The sequence below is a fragment of the Adiantum capillus-veneris genome, chromosome 12, assembly GCF_014529385.1.
Source record: "Adiantum capillus-veneris isolate H3 chromosome 12, ASM1452938v2, whole genome shotgun sequence".
NCBI lineage: Eukaryota > Viridiplantae > Streptophyta > Polypodiopsida > Polypodiales > Pteridaceae > Adiantum > Adiantum capillus-veneris.
In genome coordinates this window covers 96,043,502-96,068,776 of record NC_140942.1, presented here as the reverse complement: position 1 = coordinate 96,068,776, position 25,275 = coordinate 96,043,502, and the positions used below count along the sequence as shown (strand labels likewise).

At 44.5% G+C, this 25,275-nt stretch overlaps 1 protein-coding gene across 1 annotated transcript; it reads left to right on the top strand.

Moving 5' to 3' along the window:
- Positions 1-22,499: 22,499 nt before the first annotated feature.
- LOC147446173 (11S globulin seed storage protein Ana o 2.0101-like) lies at positions 22,500-24,918 on the top strand. Its single transcript, XM_086525450.1, has 5 exons — positions 22,500-22,911; positions 23,012-23,208; positions 23,397-23,801; positions 23,965-24,182; positions 24,299-24,918. Exons 1-5 carry the CDS (start codon positions 22,536-22,538, stop codon positions 24,735-24,737), a joined length of 1,635 nt encoding a protein of 544 aa, XP_086381576.1. The 5' UTR covers positions 22,500-22,535; the 3' UTR covers positions 24,738-24,918.
- The last annotated feature ends 357 nt before the right edge of the window (positions 24,919-25,275 follow it).

The window sequence follows — 25,275 nt, the reverse complement described above, 5'->3', positions numbered from 1 at the left end:
GCTAGGGCTGAGCTTGAGGTGGGAACCCCGCCCAAGCTCGAGGTGCTTGTCCTGCTTGAGGTGCTTGTCATGCTTGAGGTGTTTTTCATGCTTGAGGTGCTTGATTAAGATGCTTGAGGTGCTTGACTGGCTCCATGCTTGAGGTGCTTGACTTGCTGCATGATTAAGGTACTTGAGGTGCTTTGAGAAGCTTGCCTGAGATGCTTGTGGGAACACCCCCTAGTTCAAGTGCTTTGTCATGCTTGATGAGTAAGGTGCTTGATCACCTAAAGTCAAAATCATTCCTACAAGAGGGGGGGTGAGCCCTTTTCCTGGGAGCTAGAGAGAGAACACCCACTCACACACACAAGGGAAGCCCCAACTTGAAGAGGCAGCAAGGACACATGTCAGGCCCCTACCCATGTTACCTTCATGTGTTGCTTGAAGCCTATTGGCTAAGCTTCAAAGGGGTCCAATGATAAATTACATGAATTATCTAATTGTTTTAGCATTTATCAAGTCCTCTCTCTCAAAGGGGAAAGGGGGACACTTGTCCCAAGGCTACCCATGTTGCTTGTAATGGCTCCTGCTTGTGATTGGCTAGGCCTGGAGGGGTCCAATGAGCTTCAGGCATGAGCTACAAGGGGGGGTCGACCCAAGCAAGCTAGGGGGGTGCCTAGGGGGTATACTCACCCACACACACTCACAATCACTCTCATTGTGTGCTATGCAAAGTGCAAGAGCTCCCTCTCCAAGGAAGTAGAGGTTGAGAGCCTACACCAACACTCTTGGCTATGGAGTGCAAATCCAACCAAGAGCCATGCTTCAATGCTTAAGCTTGCCATCTCCTTCTTCTTCATTACTATGCTATTATGTATGCTAGCAACAAGAGTATGATAAGTGAGGAACTAATTCTTTCTCCTACGAAATGTTTCTTCTTCCTCTTCCCTACCCTCATTCCCTGCTAGCTCTCTCCACCTTCGAAGGTGTTTGAGGTCTTGGGACTGAGGCTTGGGATAGTTAAAGCTTTATTCAAGTTTATGTTATGTTTGTGGTGCATGAAGCCTTCCATCTTCATGGCATCACCTAGGTCACAAAGGAACACAAAGACTGTATTGTAACAAGTCTCTCTTTATGGGAGAAATCATAATACAAATGCCTATTGGAGGGGGGCCACATAAATCCGGTCCTCAATTGTTGTCATGTTCTCTAAACTCTCTCTCTTGCAAAAGTATTGTCTATGCCAAGTTAACTAATTGCTATGATTATGTTGCTATCTTCGATTATGTCTACCCGCTATGCTCACAAAATCATTTCTTGAAAGTACTCTCATTAAATTCCGCTATTCTCAAACTGAATAGGCAAATTCCATTACATTGGTATCAGAGCATTTGGTTTCTCTTTTCTTGCTTAAGAAGAGAGGTCCTTAAGTAGCCTATAAATGGTTGATGTTGTTAATTATAATAGAGTAAGTGGAACTGGGATCTAATACCGGTTTTGTTAAGCCCACTATGTGGGGGATGGTGCACACCTCGGGAGCTTTGGACTTAATAATGGAGTCTTTTTAGACTTGCCTACGGCTCTACCATTATTGAGCCATAAGAAGTCCGAAAGGAGCTAGCCCTTGGCAACTCTGCTATGTTAGACCTACTCCTCTATTCTCTATAATTAACCACTTTGAGCCGTGGGTGTAGATACTTAAGAGCCGATTTTCAAAGGCTAAGAGGAGTGGCAACTAAGGTTTTGAATTGCCAAAGCATACACTAAGTACATACATAAAATTTTGTTATCATGGCTAACAATAATCAAGAGAGTAGAATGAACATTGATAGCTTTGATTTTGCACATGAAGGTGCTAATGATGATGCTCCCATGTTTGTGAATTATCTTGTGACTAGGTTGCAACAAGCTATGGGCAACCCTACCTTGCAAGCCGAAGTTACTCAACAACTTCGTGCTGGAATTTCCCTTCCTCTCCAAGAGGAGAGAGAGCTTAGGAGGCCTCTTGAAGAGACCCCCAAAAGAAGACTCTCTCCCATTCGAGAGGAGGAATCCAAAGAGAAAGAAAGCAATGAAAGTCTAAGTTCTTCTGAAGAAGTGGCTCCACGAAGAAGGCGGTCTAGACGATCGCCTACTCCTCCCAAGAGGAAAAGAGCAACCCATAGTCCTTCTCCTCATCACTCTCAAAGGCAAGAGAGGAAACAAAGGAAGAAAAGGGCTAGGAAGAGGTCACCCTCTTCTCCTTCTTCTTCACCTTCCTTCTCTTCCGATGAAAGTTATGGCTATTCTCCTAGAGAATACAAGAGGGGAGGACATCGCAAATCATTTCCTGCATGGCGAAGGTCACAAAAGTTAAAGAAGTTCAAGGAGGGAGGAAAGAGTATCTCTTTTCTCACCTATGATGGCACCTTTGGTGCTACCGACAAAGTGTTGGCCTTCATCCAGCAATTTGATGTGGCCTTTGGGGACGAGGGCTTCACAGAGTCCTCCAAGCTACGCCATGTAGCTATGCACTTCCAAAAATCAGCTCGTCAATGGTGGGCTAGCCTTCGTGGCAATGGAGAAGCCCCAAAGACATGGAAAACTCTACGAGTTTCCATCATGAAGCAATTTCTTCCAAGCGATACTAAAGATAAAGTTCTTACCGAATGGCGCGGCTTGAAGCTCCTCTCTCATGAGTCTATCAACAAGTATGTAGATAAGTTTTGGGATTTACATCTCAAAGCTACTGTCTTTCAAAAGATAGACTTGGCCAAGCAAAGACAACAATTCTGTGCGGGATTACCTGAAGAGATGGCCGAATATATCAACTCTCAACGGCCCGGTACTATTACCGAAGTAATCCACCACACCATGGTTGCTTCACGCATCAATTTCCATCAAGGGGCTAGACGTAATGTCAAGCCCATGGAAAACAAAGATAAAAATGATGCAAAGGGGAAATCCAATGCTCAAAATAATTCCCAAGGCACTTCCAACAACAACAACAACAATCGGTCCAAGGAGAAGGGAGTTTACAAAGGTAAAAACAAACTCTCTCCTGAAGAGCTTGAAGCTTTTCGCAAGGACCATAAGTGTTTCAAGTGTGGGGAGCAAGGACATGGCTATCGTTCTTGCCCCAAGAAGAATACTCGCAATGAGACTCCTAGGGCTTCCACCATCGAAGCTCCAAAAGAGGATGCTCATTGCAAAGGATCATCACTCTCCTATGCTTGGGGAAAGGTAAGAGAGCATGATGCCTTCATCTTGTTTGATCCTGGCTCTACTCTCAACTTCATATCAATAGAGTTGGCCACCAAGTTGGGCATTCAAGATTTTGAGATGGGAGATATAGTAACAGCTGATGCAACTTTCAAGGGACAACATGCCTCCGTTACTCCCTTGATTGGGAAGTTGAGGCTTCATGTCCAAAGCTATGTCGACAAAGAAGACTTCTTCATCTCTCCCGAACTAATTCTTTCTCCTACGAAATGTTTCTTCTTCCTCTTCCCTACCCTCATTCCCTGCTAGCTCTCTCCACCTTCGAAGGTGTTTGAGGTCTTGGGACTGAGGCTTGGGATAGTTAAAGCTTTATTCAAGTTTATGTTATGTTTGTGGTGCATGAATCCTTCCATCTTCATGGCATCACCTAGGTCACAAAGGAACACAAAGACTGTATTGTAACAAGTCTCTCTTTATGGGAGAAATCATAATACAAATGCCTATTGGAGGGGGGACCGGCTCCACATAAATCCGGTCCTCAATTGTTGTCATGTTCTCTAAACTCTCTCTCTTGCAAAAGTATTGTCTATGCCAAGTTAACTAATTGCTATGATTATGTTGCTATCTTCAATTATGTCTACCCGCTATGCTCACAAAATCATTTCTTGAAAGTACTCTCATTAAATTCCGCTATTCTCAAACTGAATAGGCAAATTCCATTACAATGGATGTGTATCTTCGTCCACTATTGGAAGAGCTACAACAATTGTGGATTGGCATAGAGGTGGTGGATATGAGCCGACACACAGGACGAAGGAATGCTTTGATCAGAGGCATTCTAATGTGGACCATGCATGACTATCCCGGGCTAACAGAATGCTCAGGTGATCTATTGACACTCCTCACTCAGACACTGTAAATGTTGTTTTTTCCCATAGTTGATCTATTATCATGTGTATACATGCAGGGCTTCAAACAAGCGGATACAGAGCATGTGTCACATGTGGACCTAGACTGAATGCACGTAGGGCATCCTCACTGAAGAAGCAAATCTACGAAGGTCATCAAGCGTATCTTCCAGAGAATCATGTGTTACGCGACAGCTTTTTGGGAAGAGAGCCACCAAGGATGTCTGCAGAAGCATGGTTAGAGCAGAAGGAGATGTGCGATGACGGATTGCCTCCAGGGATGAAGAGACTATCTCTATGGTACGAGTTACCATACTGGCCCCGACTCATCATCAATCACTTGCTCGATCCAATGCACATATTCAAGAATGTGGGTAATCTACTATGGATCGATAAAACTCCCTAAAGCACCATGGATTTTCACAGGAGCCCAAGAACGCAAAGTAAAAGAGACCATTCGATCTTTGCGGACCCCCACTGGCGTAATGCACTTGCTCCGAACGTGTTTTACTAAAGAAGGAAAGCTTACAGGTTTGAAGTCACACGATTGGCATAAAATGTGTCAGGTACGTTCATAGTGGACTTTAATATCATTGCATAAAATGTGGACTTTAATATCATTGTTGCACATACTTTACAGTTTATTTTACCGGTTGCCATTGAGGGATGTTTGTCTCTCGACATCCGTAACACAATCTACAAACTTGCAAAGCTGGTGCAATGGATCTCACAAAAGGAGATCAACGTAGACTCCATACCATTCGCCAAACTAAATGCTGCGGAGATTGTGTGCATGTTTGAGAAACATTTTCCTACTACCATGCTAACCATTCAGTTGCATCTTCTTGTTTACATAGTTGATGAGGTGGAAATAGCTGGCACAGTTCATTCCAGATGGATGTTCTTCTTAGAACGTTTCATGAAAACGCTTAAGGGATATGTGCGTCAAAAGGCATGTCCGGAGGGTAGCATGGCAGAAGGTTGGTTGGTATCAGAGTCCCTAGTGTACATTGGAGAGTGGCTAGACGGATTTGATAAAGCCCGGGACACGCTATGGCGAACCATAGATGATGAGCGCATATCTGGGATTGTCATGTGCAATCTCGGTGTTGAGAAGAAGATGACGGAAGATCTAGAGGCTAAAATCAACCAATTTTGCATGCTTCACAATCCAGCGATGCAAAAGTGGATTTTACAATATGAGGATGCAAAGCAAGAGCGTCAAAGGGCACGAATCGAGTGGATACGGGGAAGACGACCACCGATGCACTATCCAGCGGTTCTGGAGAGCCTACCAACCTTCATGAGCTTAAGATGGTTGCACAACCAATTGAAAAGCGCACAACAATGCGGTGACGAAGTGACTGAGGAAGAGTGGGAGTACTCTCGGGGTTGCGCGACCAAGGTAAGTTTACAATGTACGACTAGCAAGTGACTTTATTTATAAACGTTTGAACGGCCACTCATAATCTTTGTTCGTTGTAGTATAAGTCATACACAGCAGCATGGTGTAAAGGTCGACATTTTAGGGTGGAACGAATCGACAAAAAGCGTTTTACTCAAGATTGTGGAATCATGGCAAAATTTGAACAGTCTAGTCGACGACGTTCCTCTGATGCAGATCCTGTGGTGGCGGAACTCACTTACTTCGGCACGCTGCAAGAGATTTTGAGGATCGATTACAGAGGATTTTTTGTCGACTTGTTCGACGTGCAATGGTTCAAGATAATCATGGAGGGTCGCAACGCTACTGTGCGTAGAGGAGAGTCTGGTTTTCTTGAGGTGGATTCTACTAAGAAATGGACTGACCTAAGAGACACTTTCGTACTACCCGAGCATTGTGAACAAGTAAGTATGTAAATAGTTAACATCCCCCTTTTACAAGTTATGTGCTTGAAAGCTCTCATGTAAGTTATGTGGCTCTGGTAGGTAATATTTCATCCTACAAAGTCTACATCAAACTGGTGGTACGTCATAGAGGTAGCCCCTCGTAGTGCAAGGATGTATGAAGGCTACCATGTGCCAATCACAATGGCATCAATGGAGGAGATAAGAGAAGATGCTCAATCAGAAGCCGCTGCGGTGGTGCCAGACGAGCATCAAGATGCTACTACTCTATATGGGGTGCATGCAGAGGAGCTACAAAATGAAACAGAGGATATGTGTTTAAACGGAGAGCTCTATATAGATATAGGAAGTTATGTTGAGTTATGCGAGGATGAGAGAGAGATCTCTTAAAGCCACAAATATTGTATTTGAATAATTTTGCTCCGTGTTGTAAAAGCTCTGGCTCTCTTAGTACCTTCCATGGTGTATAACGCTCTTTTCTACTCGTGCTCACATCTTTTGATTGAAAATTCTGAGTTTTCGACTTGCCTCTTCTATCACTCAATTCATTGCGTCATTGTATTTATATGCGTCATTACGTCATTGTATTTAATGGTCTTTGCGTCATTGTCTACTCTATTCATTCAATATTAAGTTTAAATATTCGTGTGTTTAATGCAGGTATGGATGATGAGGAGTTTCTTTCTTCTTTGTCACCGCAGCAGAGACAGTGGTACATGGAGCATCATCGCGCGTTCCTACTCCATCCGCATCTCCCTCTCTTTTGGAGCATTCGGTGCGCTCCGAAGCTTCGGCGTCGACGAGACGAGCTTCACACTCATCTAGACACCGGCGCTCTAGTGGTGGCGGTGGCGGTTGTTGTGGGGATTCCACCACCGATACCTCCACACCGCCTCGTGTTTGACGAGGCTCTTTACCCTCCCCTTCTTTGCCCGCCCCCACACCAGCCACAGCATCGCCATCTACGCCAGGTTTTGCACGGCTAACTGTTCCTAGAAGCTACACACCTCTACCTACTCCGCCAGGAGCCACCGCACTCGACACTCCTCGCTTCGGGGCCCAGACGCCGGTGGAGACACCTGACGTCCGTACCCCCATCGACACGCCGCTAGAGACCCCTGTCGGGACACCCAGGTTCACGCGTCACCGGCGAGAGGGCTTGTCTTACTCCGTCGACTTCAGCGGCGGCATCATCATGTATGATGACGGCAAGAAGGCGATCTCGCGCATGTGTGGTCTTTGCTCTCAGCTGTTTAGACACTACATACTAAACAAATGGAGTGAAGTACCAAGTGATTTAAAAAACAGAGTCATCAGCATACTTCATGATGAGTTTCTCGTTCCAACACGGGATCAGCGCTTCAATGAAGACCTGATGAAGATTCAAATGCGCGAATACTGCAAACACAAGCGTTCCAAAGTGCAAAAAGCAATCAAGAATGGGTGGAACAGGCCAGATTGGCTGGCCAAAGAAGATTGGAAGAATGCGAAGAAAGCAGCGCGTGAGAATCCCGACAAGTGGAAGCAACAAAAGGATGCATCCAGAGCGCGAGTAGAGGCAGGGAGCTCGCACCACTTGGGGAGCGGTGGATGGGCATCATTTGAGGCCGATTTTGTAAGTGTTTTCACATTGCTCTTTATGTTCGATAGTTTAGGGTTTATGAGTTTTTTAATTCTAACATAATGAAATCTTTGTATGTTTTGACAGTGGTCGATGACAGGCGTGATCCCACACCGTACGAGCGCGAGTACGCAGGCAGGAAGGGCTTAAACGCCCTGATGGACATTCTCAGTTCTCGCGGCGGCATGGTTAGTATTAGGGTTTACTCTTTTCTATTTTTTGTATTGTTTTATAAATGTCGTTATATGTTTATACTTACTGAAAGCTGTCTTATTGTCTTTTTTTGCAGAATCCGACAAATACGCCGCTTGGACGCGATGAGACGTTTGACTAGACGACGTCAGTTTAGCCGTAGCTAGATAGCATTAGTTTAGTGTTTCTCATAGCTTATGTATCATGAGACGGATTTTATACGTCTTTTTGAACCATGTATATTATTACATTTGTCACCGCAGTTCCTTTTGCCAATCAATTCTTTATGCCTATGATGTTGTACAATTGTCATTATTACATTTTCCAATCAATTCATTTTGCCTATGATATGTACAATTGTCAATTTTGCAAACAATGCATCTTGTGGGTGACTATTTTGGGTCTATTATCTACCCTTGCACTTTTTTAAAAAAGTGAATCAAGTACAATATGGTTGATGGGTGGTAGGGCATTTGATGCCCTGCCACCAAAAAAAAATTCTCTCGGGCGTCGCTATAACCGTTGCTATTTATGGCTCTGTAGCGTCGCTATGAGCGTCGCTAAAGTCTTCTGTGTAAACGTCGCTATAACCGTCGCTATGAGCGTCTCTATATAGCGACGCATATAGCGACGCTCTCGTAGCGACGCTCGTAGCGACGCCGGGGGTTATAAAAACCCAGTGTATTTCCGTCGCTAACAGCGTCACAAGAGCACACAACCTCTTGTAGTGTGCTGCTCAATGGGGCTGGGGCACAACACAACACAAACCAAAACAACAAACCCACAGCCAAATCCCAACTACACAAGGGGCACCACCTAGTTTAAGAGCGAACTAGGACGCAAAAGAGGAGAATCGTTAGAGCAACCCACAAACAAGCAAGGAATTTACACTAACCCTAACACCAATGGAACACTCTCACACACTAAAACACGAGAGAGAGAGAGAGAGAGATGGTGTACAACTTAGCTTCAACTTTATATTTTGCACAAAAAGGAACTTAGAGCTTGCGGAATCAAGTGACAAGATTTGGTTATAGCATCACTAGCACATTGTCTTAGGGTTATGGGAGCCCTCTTACCATCCACCCTCTTACAATGGTAGCCAAACAATAGCCAATGAATCACAAGCAAGAAAACAACAACCTTCAATGAAACAAGTCACCTTATGAAGCTGAATGAGTTTGCCAAGCCAAATTGGAGGAGAAGCGTGAGCCTTTGGACATGAATTGCACCCAAAACTACCAATTCATTAATGTTGGGGTAGATACAACAATGGTAGGAAGGATATCTTCTACTCGCACTCACTCAAACTAGCTCAAGCTTTTCTATGCACCAAAGTGATGGTGTATAGAAAGCTTACTCTCTCTTTACAACCAAGATAGAACTCGCGTGTGGTACGCTCAATCTAGTGTGCAATGGTATAGTCATCTCTTTTACAAGGAGGAATGGGTTCTATTTATAGGTTTTAGAAGCCTTGATTAGGATTAAGCCTGATCAATTTTATTAGGAAAGATCAAGGATTATGAATTTCAAATGAGAATGGGGTCTCTCTTATCTCTTGAGTCACATGGATGTGGGCTCAAGTAAGAGAATTATTGATGTGGTGAAAGGAGAGAAGCTTCCATGGGAGTGAGTGAATTTGGTTTACTTGTGCGGTTGCCTACTCCATATGTTGATAGTGTGGGTGCATTTTTACAAGAGAAGTTAGTTGTTAGTGGTAATAATCACTAGAATTGTTAGTGATACATTTACAATGGGTAGGATGAGTTGATTTGATGAAGGAAGAGGGCTGAATTAAAAGAGAATCATTGAGATGGTGAAGCTTTGAAGAAGCTTGAACTCACCCTTGTGTAGATTGTGAAAAAAATGACCGCTAGTCTTCTTCGCTTCTTTACGCCGCCGCCACGGTTGACCACCACGATGAAAAGAGGATTTGTTGATGAAAAATACTCAATTTGCAGAAGTTATCATGGTTAAGATGCTGAATTTTAGATATTTTTATGGGAGGTAAATGAAATTGTAACATAGAAGCAATAGAGAGAGACATGGAGAGGGTGTATGTATGTAGAGGTTCATAAAAGAACAATAGGGATGAGAGAGAAGGGTAATGGTGAAGAGGGTGGGAGAAGCCATGGAAATTGCAGGTTTGAGTGAGGGAAGGAGAGGGAGGGATGTGTAAGAGTGAGTAGGTGTGTGGAAGGGTGAGAGAAGACTAAGGGCTACTTGTGAGAAAAGTGGGCAGGCTGGGGTCCACTCAAAAAATCATATCTCACCGCTAGTAGCTCCAAAAATCATGAAAAAATTTTGAGGTGATTACTCAGAGCGTGGGCTACATTTTCTTTTTGACCACCACTCCAAATTCGGAGTGGAGATAGGTGCCAAAATTCTCACCAAAAAGCCTGTTTTTATGCCTACAAAAGTCTTTTAGTGGCCCCCTCCTTTGTCGTATTATAATACAAAGCATCCAAGTTGCCCTTGATCCATGCATGGAGGAGGATTATTGGTGAATAAAGAAATATATACATGGTGGGACTAGTGTATGGACTATTCATGGACTTTAGCTCAATGAGCACATGGTGTTAGAATAATGAGTAAAAATAATAATAAAAATATGTAGGAGTTATGGATATAGAAAGATATTGGAATCATATGATATGGTCCCTCCTTGAATTATTTTGGGTGAAAGAGGAAAATGTATGCAAGTAAATAATATAATAAACGTAACCAATGAGTAGAAATCAATTTTTTGTTTTCACGAGGGTGAGGATGAAAATGTGAGAGTGATTTGTATAAAGGAAAAATATGAGGTTAGAGTATGTACATATTGGCAAAAAATATAATTATGGTGTAGGAGGATGAAAGAAGGTGTACATAGGTTTAATAAAACACACACCTAAGTAGAATTATTTAAATAAAATACCAAAATAATTATAAAAAATCCCTATATTTAGGCCATATATACAATGAAATATTTACACACAAAGAGGCCATAATATACTTTTTTTTATTTTATTTTTTTATTTTTTTGGCTCAACTAGCCCAGTGACTAGCTAGCTGAGGGTTTTTAAGAAGATATGGGAAAAGCCCCCTAACTCACACACGCCTATGTACAGTGAAATGGTAGGGATAGCCATAGCGTTTGGGTGATTTTGGTAGGGTGGGATAACTCACTATGGCAATTACAGAGAGCCAAAAAACGGCTATCATTAGCCCTCCCCCAGGATGATGGTATATTCATGTACCATCATAGAGCATCTTTTGGAAAGAGAGTGCTTGAGAGTCCTTGACAAGATCTTCAATGTTTGGCCCCTCGGCATTTTGACTAGAGTTACATTGGTACTTCATGTAACAATACTTACATGAGACAGCTGGTGATCTTTGGTAGATCCTTTGGTAGAATTCGACTCAAATAAGGCTTCAAGCGATACCCGTTTACCTTCCTGGAGTGCTCTTTCCCATTCAAGTCCATAAGTTGATAGTAACTTGAATTGAAAGCCTTCTTAACTATGTATGGCCCCTGCCATCTAGTTTCAAATTTGGCATCGAAACGATTGTCAAGTCGATTGTCATATATACCTTAGCACAAGCTCTCCTTCCTTGATGCCTTTGTCCTTCAGTTTCTTGTCGAGCTTTTCTTTTGCTTGTGTGGCTTTCCTCTTGTAACACTCGTAAGCTGCTTCTCTTTTCCACTCAAGCTCCACTAACGTAAGAAGTCGATCCATCCATACCTCTTGATCATCTTGTGCACCTTTGCCATGAAGCCGCATTGTTGGAATGTTGAGCTCGATAGGCTGTAAAGCCTATAAAAAATCCCTATATTTAGGCCATATATACAATGAAATATTTACACACAAAGAGGCCATAATATACTTTTATTTTTTTTATTTTTTTGGCTCAACTAGCCCAGTGACTAGCTAGCTGAGGGTTTTTAAGAAGATATGGGAAAAGCCCCCTAACTCACACACGCCTATGTACAGTGAAATGGTAGGGATAGCCATAGCGCTTGGATGATTTTGGTAGGGTGGGATAACTCACTATGGCAATTACAGAGAGCCGAAAAACGGTTATCACCGTATAAAGTCTTCGATCTGTTCTCTCATCTCCTTGTCTTTACTTAGGTCAGCATTTATAAACTTTTCTATAGTGAATATACCCAAAACATTCTCAGCCCATTTTTAGATATTCTCTAAATTTTTGTTATATCTGCTGTGTTCCCAACTATAATTCTTTCTAAGAAAGGACTTCTCTTGAGCATTCTTTGGGATCAAAATTGGTGGGGGAGGCTGAGAGAGAGGCACTTGTTGCTTGGTTGGTGGCTTGCTTTGGATAAGAGCCTGTGCATCCTGCAAATTTAATATTGAAGAGGACACCTTGTCATTATCATGGCCATGCTTCTCTTGCGATAAGGAAATCTTCGAGGTCGACAATTTCTCTTGTGCCCAACTATACAATGCAACTCGGTGTCCGGGTATGTCCACTCCCAAAGCTTCCCATGAAGTCACAGACATATATAGAAGACTGCTTCCGTTGATGTTACTCTTGAGTATGGTGCGTGTGTATTGATCCGAACCTAAGTAGCCATTAACAAATTGAGTAATTTCCCTTGCCTTCCAGCCCGTGATGCTTTCTAAGCACTCCTTCTCCATGTTTTGATGAAAGAGCACGAGATCTGTAAGAGAAAATTACCAATTAAGCACAATTGAAATAACTATGGCATCTCTCTCTCTCTCTCTCTCTCTCTCTCTCTCTCTCTCTCTCTCTCTCTCTCTCTCTCTCTCTCTCTCTCTCTCTCTCACTTTCAAGAACATGATCATTGATATTGAATATTCCAAAACCAATACAACAGAGCATGGCTGTCATAAACACAAAATTACAATTCCAAAAACTCTTAAACTATCTCATCCTTAATGCTGTGATCATTAGGACTGGGCAGCACCAACTCATCCTCCTAACTACGAAGCCTGGCAGAACCATTGGTAACTGCAATGTTGAGCTGAACGGCTCGCTCCACAATTGATTTTCGCTTCAAAGTGGAAACATTGTGAGCAATCTCAACACAAAACTTCCTGTTGTGCATCATAAGAAGGTCCAACAAAAACTTCGTGAAACCATTGGGTAGCACATGCCTTGTCTTCTTGTTTGAGCCATACCCAATGTTAGGCATCAAAATGCACCCTTTGAATTTCCTCCTGACACGTGAATCAATACCCTTTGGTCTACTCCATCTTGGTTTGACACAGATCTTGCGATCACTCTGAGTGCGCTTGAACTTCTTTACACACTTCTTCACAATCCTGGGCTTGACGAGGGGGGTCACCATGGTTGCCGCTGTTAGCATTGTCGCCTCCCACCTCTCACACCTCCTCTCTCTCTCTCTCTCTCTCTCTCTCTCTCTCTCTCTCTCTCTCTCTCTCTCTCTCTCTCTCTCTCTCTCTCTCTCTCTCTCTCTCTCTCTCTCTCTCTCTCTCTCTCTCTCTCTCTCTCTCTCTCTCTCTCTCTCTCTCTTTCGCTCTCTCTCTCTCTCTCTCTCTCTCTCTCTCGCTTTCGCCCTACTGTCGAAACCGCTCCACAGTTGGCCATTGAACTCATCGAACCCGTTCCACAGGCCTAGTGTCGAACCCGTTCCACAGCTTACTGTCGAACCCATTCCACAGGCCTAGTGTCGAACCCGTTCCACAGCTTACTGTCGAACCCATTCCACAAGCCTAGTGTCAACTTCAACCCCATGTCGATCTGCTGCCAACTACACATAAATTTCTTTTGCTACCGACTACACAAAGCCCTCAGGTTTTTTAATTAAACCAATAAACCTCTGTTCCCACAGAGCCCTAAGGTGTCAATACACAGAGCATCTTAAGGCCTAAGTCATTGTCTGAGTGCCTACCATGGCGACTACTCGGGCTTCATCTCGAGGAAAACCCACATTCGCCGGGGTCGTAGCAACACCCCCAAAGGTGGACAGCATGGTTCATCTTCGAAGTGAAGTTGAGAGACTTCGCAAGGAAAATGAAGATTTGAAGGAAAGACTCGTAGCCATCGAGTCTCGACTTAGCGCAGTGGAGAGCTCCAAGAAGAAAGAGATGGAACAGCAGATAGAAATCAAGCTCAACAAAACAAAAACGGAGGTAGAAACCAAGGTCAAGACTCAAGTGCAAGATGCCGTCTTTCGCAAAGTCGAAGATAGTGTGGCGTCTACGCTGCGCGAACGACAGCAACAAGATGACATCGCTCTCAATGTTCGCATTAGCGGACTTCCAAGCGACTGGCAAGGAGAGGGGGACCCCAAGTTCCACGAGTCTTTCGCTCGCATCCAAAGAACAACCCACATGGTACAATGGGATCCAGCAACAATCACCACTCTTGCTCACGAGCATCGTACCAACCATGCAATCCTCACCTTCAAAACCAAAGAGGATCGAGTCAAGATCCTTGAGCAATAGAGGCTTCTCAAGGACACAAAAATCTAGTTTGCTGAAGATCTCACACCCACCCAACTCAAACAGAAGAAGGCCGAACTCCAAAAGATGCGAGAAGCGCGCATAGCAGGGAAATGGGCAGTTTATCGAGGAGGTAAAGCCATCATCCAGGAGTTCCGAACTCCCAAATCGGCTCCCTCCTTATCACCTACCCCAACTTAGGTCACTCCACCTTTCTTCAATTTTCCACCTTCGCTGGACCCTCAGTCCTTAACTGATATGTATCAGAAGGAATCTTTTGTAATGTTTTGTTTCTGGTCCCATAGGTCATATCTGGCCTCCGTGGACGATAATTCAATCTATCTATCTATCTCTATCTCTCTCTCTCTCTCTCTCTCTCTCTCTCTCTCTCTCTCTCTCTCTCTCTCTCTCTCTCTCTCTCTCTCTCTCTCTCTCTCTCTCTCTCTCTCTCTCTCTCTCTCTCTCTCTCTCTCTCTCTCTCTCTCTCTCTCTCTCTCTCTCTCTCTCTCTCTCTCTCTCTCTCTCTCTCTCTCTCTCCGCTCAAGCGCCCACGACTGCGAAGAACTACACAGCATCGAGACGAGTCCTACGACAAAAAATTCGGAGCACGCTGGCCAGGCATGCACGCCGCCCGGTCAGACTACTAACCATGGAGGAAATTGATGAGATTCACCAACGACCGATGCTAGATCTCTTGTGATTCAGCCATCCCAACAAGCCGCCCAAATTTTTTCGCTTAGTTTTATGCTTGGCTCACATCGACCAACTTAGGACCCCATGGTAGATATCTTTGTTTTGTACTGTTGTTAGGTTATTTTGTTACTCTGACTTTGTATAAGATCCACCACTTTGTAACTTTCGGGTCTCATAGGTCATTATGGCCTTTTGAAGATGTTAATATAACATTTCATTTCATTTCTCTCTCTCTTTTTTTCTTTTTTTTTGGAGATAAAGTAGATTAGAAAGCAACCATAAGTCTCATTACATCAAAGGGATCCAGCCGGGCAACACAAGCCAGGCGAAATCCACTATTTCTAGTATGAGACAAGCCCAGTAGAATGATAGCTCAAGGAACCTGGGAGCACTTCTGAGACAAGCTGAAGGCATGCTTGGCACCATAGATGGAAGCAAGCTTGCCGACAGCGTTCGGGTCGGGCTTGATGGTTGCAGCGGTCTTTTGAAGACAGGTGCAGATTTCTCAACGGATGGGCTGCGTGGTGGCCATGGCGTCAATTTTCTTCACTCCCGTACAGCACATAGAAGTGCAAGAAGGGGCAGCACCTTTGAACTTGACGTAGCCCAAGCAACCAACGATGTTGCCTGTTACTTGGTTACAATCGACGGCTCCCTCCACCTGGCCCCTATTCCCTATAATTATCATCAGCAACCCTGCCAGGAACACCTCAACTACCATCCAACACCTTGCCATGCTCGTTGAGGCTCTCCACTCCCCTCTCTCTCTAACACACACACACACACGAATGCCCACCTCTCTCTCTCTCTCTCTCTCTCTCTCTCTCTCTCTCTCTCTCTCTCTCTCTCTCTCTCTCTCTCTCTCTCTCTCGCTCTCTCTCTCTCTCTCTCTCTCTCTCTCTCTCTCTCTCTCTCTCTCTCTCTCTCTCTCTCTCTCTCTCTCTCTCTCTCTCTCTCTCTCTCTCTCTCATAGGTCACTATGGCCTTTTGAAGACGTTAATATTCATTTCACATGTTGACATTAGCTGGCTGCGCACAGAAAAAATGAACATGGCGTGTACCCATGATCAATGGCCACTGCGCTGCAAGGTCGATGGCCACTGCAGGATGACGACGTATAAGCAGAGGTTGCGCTCGCGAGAAGACCAGCTAATTGGAGCTGTAGTTCGCCAGGGAAGCCAGTTGAGAGTGAGATTTTTTTGAGCCCGCTGCAAATCTAATTGAACGTCCATGTGATCATTACGCACGAGGGGAGTGGGGGACCCGCCAAAACGAGATTGTGTTTCTTTCTTTAGCAGTAGCCTTGGGCGCTACTGCTTTGTTTTTGAAGATTTTTAAAAACAGGTTTCGCTTATACTGGCGCACCTTGCTGCTTTTGAGCTTTTGAAGAGTTTTAAAAAATCAATAATTTAGTGACTATTAGGGTCGGGCTGCAGCTTCAGCGTGGCATTTTAAAATCAGCGTGCGCGATCGAAGGTGCGCGAAGTCCGTTGCTCTAATCTCCTGCGCATAGAGGCAAGTTTGTCGACCCACCCTAAGCCTGGTAAGCGAAGAGAGAGAGAGAGAGAGAGAGAGAGAGAGAGAGAGAGAGAGAGAGAGAGAGAGAGAGAGAGAGAGAGAGAGAGAGAGACTCAAACTAGAGTGCAAAGTCAAACCTAGTTGATCGATGTGAACCAAGCAAAAGACTAAGCAAAAAATGGGCGGCTTGTTGGGATAGCTGAATCACAAGAGATCTAGCATCGGTCGTTGGCGAATCTAGAGAGAGAGAGCGAGAGCGAGCGCCATACTATTGGATGGTGATGGACCTCATGGCTCCACCCTTACAACAATATGCAAACTATATGTGTCTAAATCATGGTGCAGTCAGTTCTACTTGGGTGGCACGAAGTCTTATGGTAGTGTTGGTCACATGTGGAAACTAGAGAGAGAGAGAGAGAGAGAGAGAGAGAGAGAGAGAGAGAGAGAGAGAGAGAGAGAGAGAGAGAAGAAGAAGAAGAAGAAGATAGAGAGAGAGAGAGAGAGAGAGAGATGAAATGATATATTAGCGTCTTCAAGTGGCCAAAACGACCTATGAGACCAAACGGACACAAACTTGTGAATCTAATACGATGTCTCGGTACAAAAAGAGATGCTAAAAAATGAATTTGGAAGTGCTACTAGCTAGTATTTTGTGAATTCTGTGTGATCACTCATACAATGGGAGATAGAAAGAGAGAGAGAGAGAGAGAGAGAGAGAGAGAGAGAGAGAGAGAGAGAGAGAGAGAGAGAGAGAGAGAGAGAGAGAGAGAGAGAGAGAGAGAGAGAGAGAGAGAGATGAAATGATATATTAGTGTCTTCAAGTGGCCAAAATGACCTATGAGACTAAACCGACTCAGACTTGTGAATCAATACCATATCCGGGTACAAAAAGAGACGCTAAAAATGAATTCGGGAGAGCTGTAAGTACTTTATGTTAAATTCTTGTTGTTGAATATCTTGACTGAATACATCCAAAGTTCCTAAAGGGTCATGGAAGAGGGCTCGCAAGGTGTCGAAATTGATCTAGTTAAGGTTGTGAGAGGTGCGACCCAAGAGGAGTTGCAATCTTCCCAGCTAGTTGTCAAGGCGATGGACAGATATATTGAGCTCGACACAAAGTTCTTGGAGAATTGGATGGCCAAGCACGAGGTAATTCAATGTGAGGAACCACTTCCTTGGGTTCCCTTGTGCCGACTTCATGGTCAGGAAGCTGTCCATCTCACAAGGGGAAACAATATTGATGACTTGGCACATAAGTTTAGGCATCATGGTTACATGCCAACTCTCGCAGATTTTATTGTCTCGGAAAAAATGGCCAATGGCGACATAATTCGAGTAAGTGAGCAGGAAGAAAAACAATGGGATGAGTCCTATTGGGGGGAGGTGAATCGGTAGTTTGATCGAGAGTTGCTTGCATCTTAATGATGGGCACATCTTGTTGGTCGAAAGTTGGTGGTATGGGATGGAAATCATCGTTTGAAGGCTTGGACAAGAGAAGTCAATTCAAGTGAGAAATTATTTTTTACCTCAATATGTATGTGTCCTATTTACTATAATTTGTTAATGTGGTGAATTAATGTGGTTTCCACTTTAGTGATTACATTCTTTGCCCATCCAGATTGTACACGTGAACTAAATTGGGAGCAAGCATCCTTCGACAACGTCAAGTCTGATACATTTGTGGAGCTACCAACAGGGAAGCTAAACCTGACACTAGATGAATAAGGCAATGCCTTGCGTGGTGCAGCTCAGAGACACACAAACTTTTGTGGTTTCCTAGTTTCGCTCTGCACTCAAGAAGGGGAAATCATAATAGATTGTTTTGCTGGGGTCGGAAATATGGCCAAAGTGTGTGAGGTCTTAGACCGGTATTGTGTGAGTATTGAGATTGATGAGAGGTGCCATGAGCATTGCCTCTCTGAGATAGGTGATCTGCTAGTGGTTTAGATGGCATGAGACATCAACTTCATTGACTTTATAAGACAAATATGATTGTTTTTTGCTCATTCATTTTGTATGTGAGTATGTATCTTTGAATTGTGATTGATGGACACAACCTTTTTCTATTGAATTTCAATTTGTATATTTGAAGAGTGGTTGAATACATTTTGTTTCCATTTTTTTAATCAACCTACCAAGCAAAGTGAGCAAATTGTGTATGTTTATGTGATGTAGGACTAATGGAGCCATTTGTTGAGGATAGCGATCAAGTATTGGCATGTTCATCCTCGGAGAGAGGTTCCCTTTTGCGGGGTGAGCTTAAGAGCTGGGTGTTGAGCCTACAATCCAATCGGGATAGTTTTCATTCACCTTTTCTTGCACAAGATGTAATATTGAGAATGATATTCCCCCCAAATAGAAAGGGAAAGGGAAATTAATGGTCTATGAAAAAAAGGCAGAATAGGTCACTCTTAGAAATTGTCATGGATAAAGACTTTCCAGGAGTAGACAACACCTTACCACAAACTATTACGCAGGTGTTTGCTCGATATAAAGAGATGGGGCTTTTAAAAACTGCACAGTGGCGACTTTGTATAGGCAAGGATGAAAAACAACACAAGCCCTCTCTTTTCCCCCTGGATGCAGAGGATATATACGTGGGGAATGTTTTACCATGTACATGTTCTCTGTCCTCTTCAAGGAATAAGCACAAGAGAAATTGTGAGACATACTGTGGACGTTGTGATGTCTGCGGCAAGGAGAGAAAAAACGTGGTGCGATTTGAGTACATCTCGTTTATCGAGCAATTGCATCTTCTATGTCAGTGCGAGGAGTTTTGTCATGATTTTCTTACAATGTGGCAGGCAAGAAGTAATTGGCAAGCGGACAGTTCAACCTCTACCAATGTTATCAACGATTACTGGGATGGGGAAAAAATAAGAATGTGCAAAGACTTTTGGAACCCACAGAAAGAGTGGGAGATTCCAGTTAAGTGCCCCAATAGTTTTTGTGCCATGTGTTATCAGACTTTTCCAACCGCCTTGCGTAGTCCGGAGCTAAACAACAATTGGAATGAGATTACCAAGGAATATGAGTTCTTATGCTCACATTGTGCAACAAATATCAAAGTGCCAAGAAGAATGGTCAAGGTGAGACAATATTGCAATCAATTTGAATAGGCTTCATCTTAGCAATGTTTATCATGCCCATAACTTTCATGTTTTCTTAGGGGGATCCTCGAAATTTTGCACTAATGTGCCATTGGGATGGCTTTCAAACGGCTTCAACCAAGCCGAAAGATAGTGGGGTTGTTGAAGTGGTGGTCCTCAACGGTGGCAAAAACTCAATTATTGGACCTTTGCCAGTGCTATTTTTGCCACTCGGCTTATTGAAGTTAGAAAAGAAACATGGCAATATTCTTCCATACCTTTTAGAGCCTTTAATATGTGAACTTGAGTTGGCTTTTGTTGATGGGTTCTCCATCAATTTTAACTATCCACCAACGGCCATATTTGACAACTCTTTGGACATAGCATATCGTTCTTGCATTCTAAGGGCAATTCTCATGTCATGGACAGGCGATCACCCAGCCTAGTGTAAACTAGGATGTTTGAAGGATGGGGGCAAGAACGGGTGTAGACGGGATAAGCCTCCCATGAAGCAAATCACTCAAGGGGTATGCATTCCAAAGTACGTATATCATTCCACGGAGAAACCACAGTGGAAGCACCAGCAGCCACCTTAAACATCCACCTTGGAAGGAGAAAAAAATCATGCTCTTGATCTCCAGTTATATGGGTGTTGGTCTTTTTAGCCCATTGTTGCACATGGATCTTTTGCAGATGGCCCCCCCTTTGGATCCCTATTTTCCCTCCTTTGGATCCCTACTGTGGCCGGTTTGCTAGCTTAACCAATATTCCAGCTTTTTCTCCCCTGGCACTTTCCCATATTAAATGATCAGTTTAACATGAGAAAATCATTAAGGAGAATTAGATATTGATTATTATGACATGAATAGCTAGATCAGCACACTTCAAAAATTAGAAAAAATATTTATAAAACAGTAAGCCAAATTTTTTACACAACAAAAGACATGAAATTAAGTGAAGGATTATACCGTCTGTCAGGCTTATGAAGGCTTGCGAAAGCTTGGTAGAGCTTAGGACAACTAGGAAGTTCTCAAGGCTGGGAAGCTTCGACGTTGTGAAGAGAATGGGGGACCTAGGGTCCCTCTTATATAGTGCCCTTAAGGCCCATCTGGCTATGCATCGGGCCTGCCAAGTTGTGCCCCCGACGTGTGGCGCAATTATTTCGATAGGCCTAGGTGCTGTACCGGTGGGCAAATCCAACCAACCTACCAGATTCCCCTCAAACCACATTGTCATTTTTTGTGAATGTGAAGATTGATGGGGGACCCTAGGGCCCTCTTATATAGTGCCCTTAAGGCCCATCTAGCTATGCATCGGGCCTGCCAAGTTGTGCCCCCGACGTGTGGCACAATTATTTCGACAGGCCTGGGCGCTGTACCGGTGGGCAAATCCAACCAACCTACCAGATTACCACATTGTCATTTTTTGTGAATGTGAAGATTGATGAACATTGTGAGCACACAAAAAAGTTGTGATTAGGTGAATATGAAATCCCAAAATGAGGCTTGTGCAATCCCTGTGCGGCTTGCTGTTTGCAAAATGTGGGGGCCACCCTCTCTAGACTTGCAAGCTTGTCCACCACCCTGTTGAGGCCCTACGTCGAGGCTGCACAGCAATGCAAGCAATCTTTGACCCTCTCACCCCTCCTCTCCCATAGACACCCGCCCTCCTACGCTTGCAACCCTCCAAGCCCCCAACCCACTACCCTTACAGCCACTAATTCATGAAAGCCACTCTTCGCAATCCTCTTGCAACGTACGACAATTTGCCAACATGGAGATTCCGACCTCGACGGATCCACCTCATCACATTTTTGCCAACGTGGTCGTCCTTGCCCGTCCGAGAGCTCCATGCCAGCGTCCGATCCATGTTTACTTTTTTGTTTTGCTCACATCATGGACGACGCAGATCGCCCCAAAAAATGCACACGACTACTCCTCCCTGGTTCTTTTAATAGCCCGTCAACCTACCAGATTCCCTTCAAACCACATTGTCATTTTTTGTGAATGTGAAGATTGATGGGGGACCCTAGGGCCCTCTTATATAGTGCCCTTAAGGCCCATCTAGCTATGCATCGGGCCTGCCAAGTTGTGCCCTCGACGTGTGGCGCAATTATTTCGACAGGCCTGGGCGCTGTACCGGTGGGCAAATCCAGCCAACCTACCAGATTACCTTCAAACCACATTGTCATTTTTTGTGAATGTGAAGATTGATGAATTGAGAATTTAGTTAATTAACATTGTGAGCACACAAAAAAGTTGTGATTAGGTGAATATGAAATCCCAAAATGAGGCTTGTGCAATCCCTGTGCGGCTTGCTGTTTGCAAAATGTGGGGGCCACCCTCTCGAGACTTGCAAGCTTGTCCACCACCCTGTTGAGGCCCTACGTCGAGGCTGCACAGCAATGCAAGCAATCTTTGACCCTCTCACCCCTCCTCTCCCATAGACACCCGCCCTCCTACGCTTGCAACCCTCCAAGCCCCCAACCCACCACCCTTACAGCCACTAATTCATGAAAGCCACTCTTCGCAATCCTCTTGCAACGTACGACAATTTGCCAACATGGAGATTCCGACCTCGACGGATCCACCTCATCACATTTTTGCCAACGTGGTCGTCCTTGCCCGTCCGAGAGCTCCATGCCAGCGTCCGATCCATGTTTACTTTTTTGTTTTGCTCACATCATGGACGACGCAGATCGCCCCAAAAAATGCACACGACTACTCCTCCCTGGTTCTTTTAATAGCCCGTGGCATATAACAATGGCTGACTAGGCAGCACGTCACAAATATCAAATTTGTAATAAATTTCAATTTTATTGTTGCGTGTAATTAAGCGTTGGTGAGAAAGAGAACTGCATGTCATGAAGAACAAACGTTTCCAAATGGAGAGGGGCTTCGCAGAGGCCGCGACGTATCGACACTGCGAGCATGCTCTTTCCGAACTCATCTTCCAGCTGCGCGCTCCTATAAAAGGCGACCACTGCACTCCTGCTTTCTTCGTGTATAGTACGTCATAGCTAGCTAGGTGTACCACTAGAGTTGTAGCTATGGCGCGCGCAGGGCAGCTGGTGCTTGGTCTTCTTCTGGTCCTTGGCCTCTTGACCACCTCCTTGGCGTCTCGCGAGGCCGGTAGTCGTGGTCGCAGGGTGATGGAGCCTCGTGAGCGCGAGGAAGAGGAAAGGGGAAGACGCCGTCATCGTGGCCGCGAGGAGGAAGAAGAGCGACGTGGCTTATATCCTCAAATCGAGCTCGGACGGCCTCGTGAGCAGCTTCAGTCAGAGGGGGGACGGCTTCGTGTCTGGAGTGAAGAGATCGATGCCATTCGCAACGCACATGTGGGCATAGCGGAGCTCGACCTGGAAGAGAATGGGTTGCTGGTGCCACAGTATACGGATGCGGACAAGATTGCCTATGTTTTGCAAGGTGCATTTTGCATTTTCATATTACCTTTGTAGTTTGTGATAAATGGCGTCGACTCTCTTGCCTAGCTCTTGTTGAATGGTAATTGTAATTTGCGGTGCAGGGTGCGGTAAAATGGGCGCCGTCATCCCCGGTGCTGAGAGCGAGTATCGGCGAACTTATATTCGGAAAGTGCAGCGGGGGGATGTGATTGCCCTGCCCAAGGGCACCGTTTACTGGTGGTATAATGACGGCAATGAGCGTCACCGCATTCTATGGGCCGGAGATACCAGCTATGGAGCAAACCCCGGGCGCTTTCATGTAATTAGCAAACCCCGTGCATGCACTTAGACATTAGCCAGTGCCATATGAGATCTGCATATTGTGAATGAATTAGTTATTTACTGCTGGTAAAAGTGGAATCAATGCTATTGCATCTACTAAAGTGCTCAATGCTATGTACTGCTGGTAAAAGTGATCAAATGATAAGAATGGACTTTTGTATGCAGCAATTTGGACTTGCTGGTAGCAAGCAGGCCAGGTTTGGATCTGTACTTCATGGATTCAGCAAAGACACTCTCGCTAAAGCATGGGGTGTCGACGAGCAAACAATCCAGACTCTCCTTGAGAACCAAAACGAAGCAGGCATTGTGAAAGCGAAGCAAAAGATCCACTTCCCAGAGATACCCGAGCGGCGCAGCTGGATCAGAGAGGAAGGGGGGGAGGAGGAAGAGAGAAACTACTTGAAGGAAACTTCAGACCCTTTCTACTTTGAGGAGCTCAAGTACAGCATGAGGGATGAGTTTCCGGACTTCTACGTAAAAAATGGCGGTGCTCTCAATAGAGTCAATTGCCATAAGCTGCCCGCTTTGCATCAGATTGGATTTAGCGCGGTGAAGGTGTCCTTGGAAAAGGTAATTAAGACCGTTCCATGTTAGCTACAAACAGTTGTTTTCTTATTATAAATTACAAAGTAGGACAGCCACTAATTACTCGAGGATTAAGACGGTGATTAATTATTAATAAAGGACTAAGACAGACATTGTCTGTCTGATGTTGAATTCTGGCTTCTATCAGAATGCAATGATGGCGCCTTCGTTCGTGCGCAATGGGCACCAACTTTTCTACTTCACTCGAGGGAACGGGCGAGTTCAAGTTGCGAGCGGAGATGGGGAGAATGTGCTCGATCAAGAAGTGCGCGAGGGCACTGTGCTAGTTATTCCTCAGTTCTTCCCTTCAGTGAAAATTGCAGGAGATCAAGGACTTGAATGGATCAAGCTGGTTACATCATCAAGGTTTGTTTTGAACATTGTTGACATCATGTCACGTCATCGTCGTCGCAGCCATCATGTCATCGCACATTATTGAATGATAATGCAGTTATCCTTGTTCTCCTGAATGTTTTTTGCAGCCCTTTCACCACCTTCCTGGCAGGCAAGAACTCTGTCTACCGTGGTATCCCCAAGCAAGTCACCGCCGCTGCCTTCAATGTGGATGAAGAGCAGCTAAGAGAACTCGGCCGGGATGAGGAGGTCTTCTTCCCTCCATCCAAAAGAGGTGGCCGGGGCCGCCAGGACAACGAGAGATACGGAGGCATAGGCAAAAAGCCGGAGAGCGAAGAGCAGCAGAAACGACGTGAAGAGGAAGAGCAGAGCCGGAGACGGCGGGAGCAGGAAGAGGAGAGGTGCAGGCGTGAAGAAGAGCGCAGGAGGGAGGAGGAGAGACACCAGCCTAGGAAACAAGAAGAGGAGCAGAGGCGGAGGCGAGAGGAGGAAGAGAGAAGGAAGCATCAACGAGAGGTGCCTGCCGCTAATTGGGCTGTGGCTTCAACGAGAGGTGCCTGCAGCTGATTGGGCTGTGGCTTGATCCCTTGAGGTGCTGTGAAGAATGTAGCCAAAAGCAGTGGGGTGTAGATAAATAAGAGCTTCAACAGGAGCTTGTTTTTGCCTTCCGGTCTACTGTTGATTTGCTTACACAAATATACATAGAAAATACTTAAATCTTCTCAATTTAGTCTTGCTTTACCATAAATTTTTTATGCACAGGGTAAATTGTCACTTCCAAATGTTTTTCTGCAAAGCTTGGCATACTTTATATACATAGGTTTATGATTTTGTTTTTAAATACAACTTAGTAGTAATCTTTTCTAATTGGTTGTCCTCTCTCTCTCTCTCTCTTCTCAACCCCCCAAGGCTTTAAGTAAAGAGCCATTACACCTCTGACGTGTTCCCAAAAACTATTGTCTTTGGTTGATGCAATACCAAGTCTGAGGGTACCACATCTAAAAATTCATGGAACTCAGATTTATCCATTCCATTTTACTTTAATCATGGAATTCAGATTTATCCATTCCATTGTACAACTCCATTTTCTTGTAAAGATTCTAGC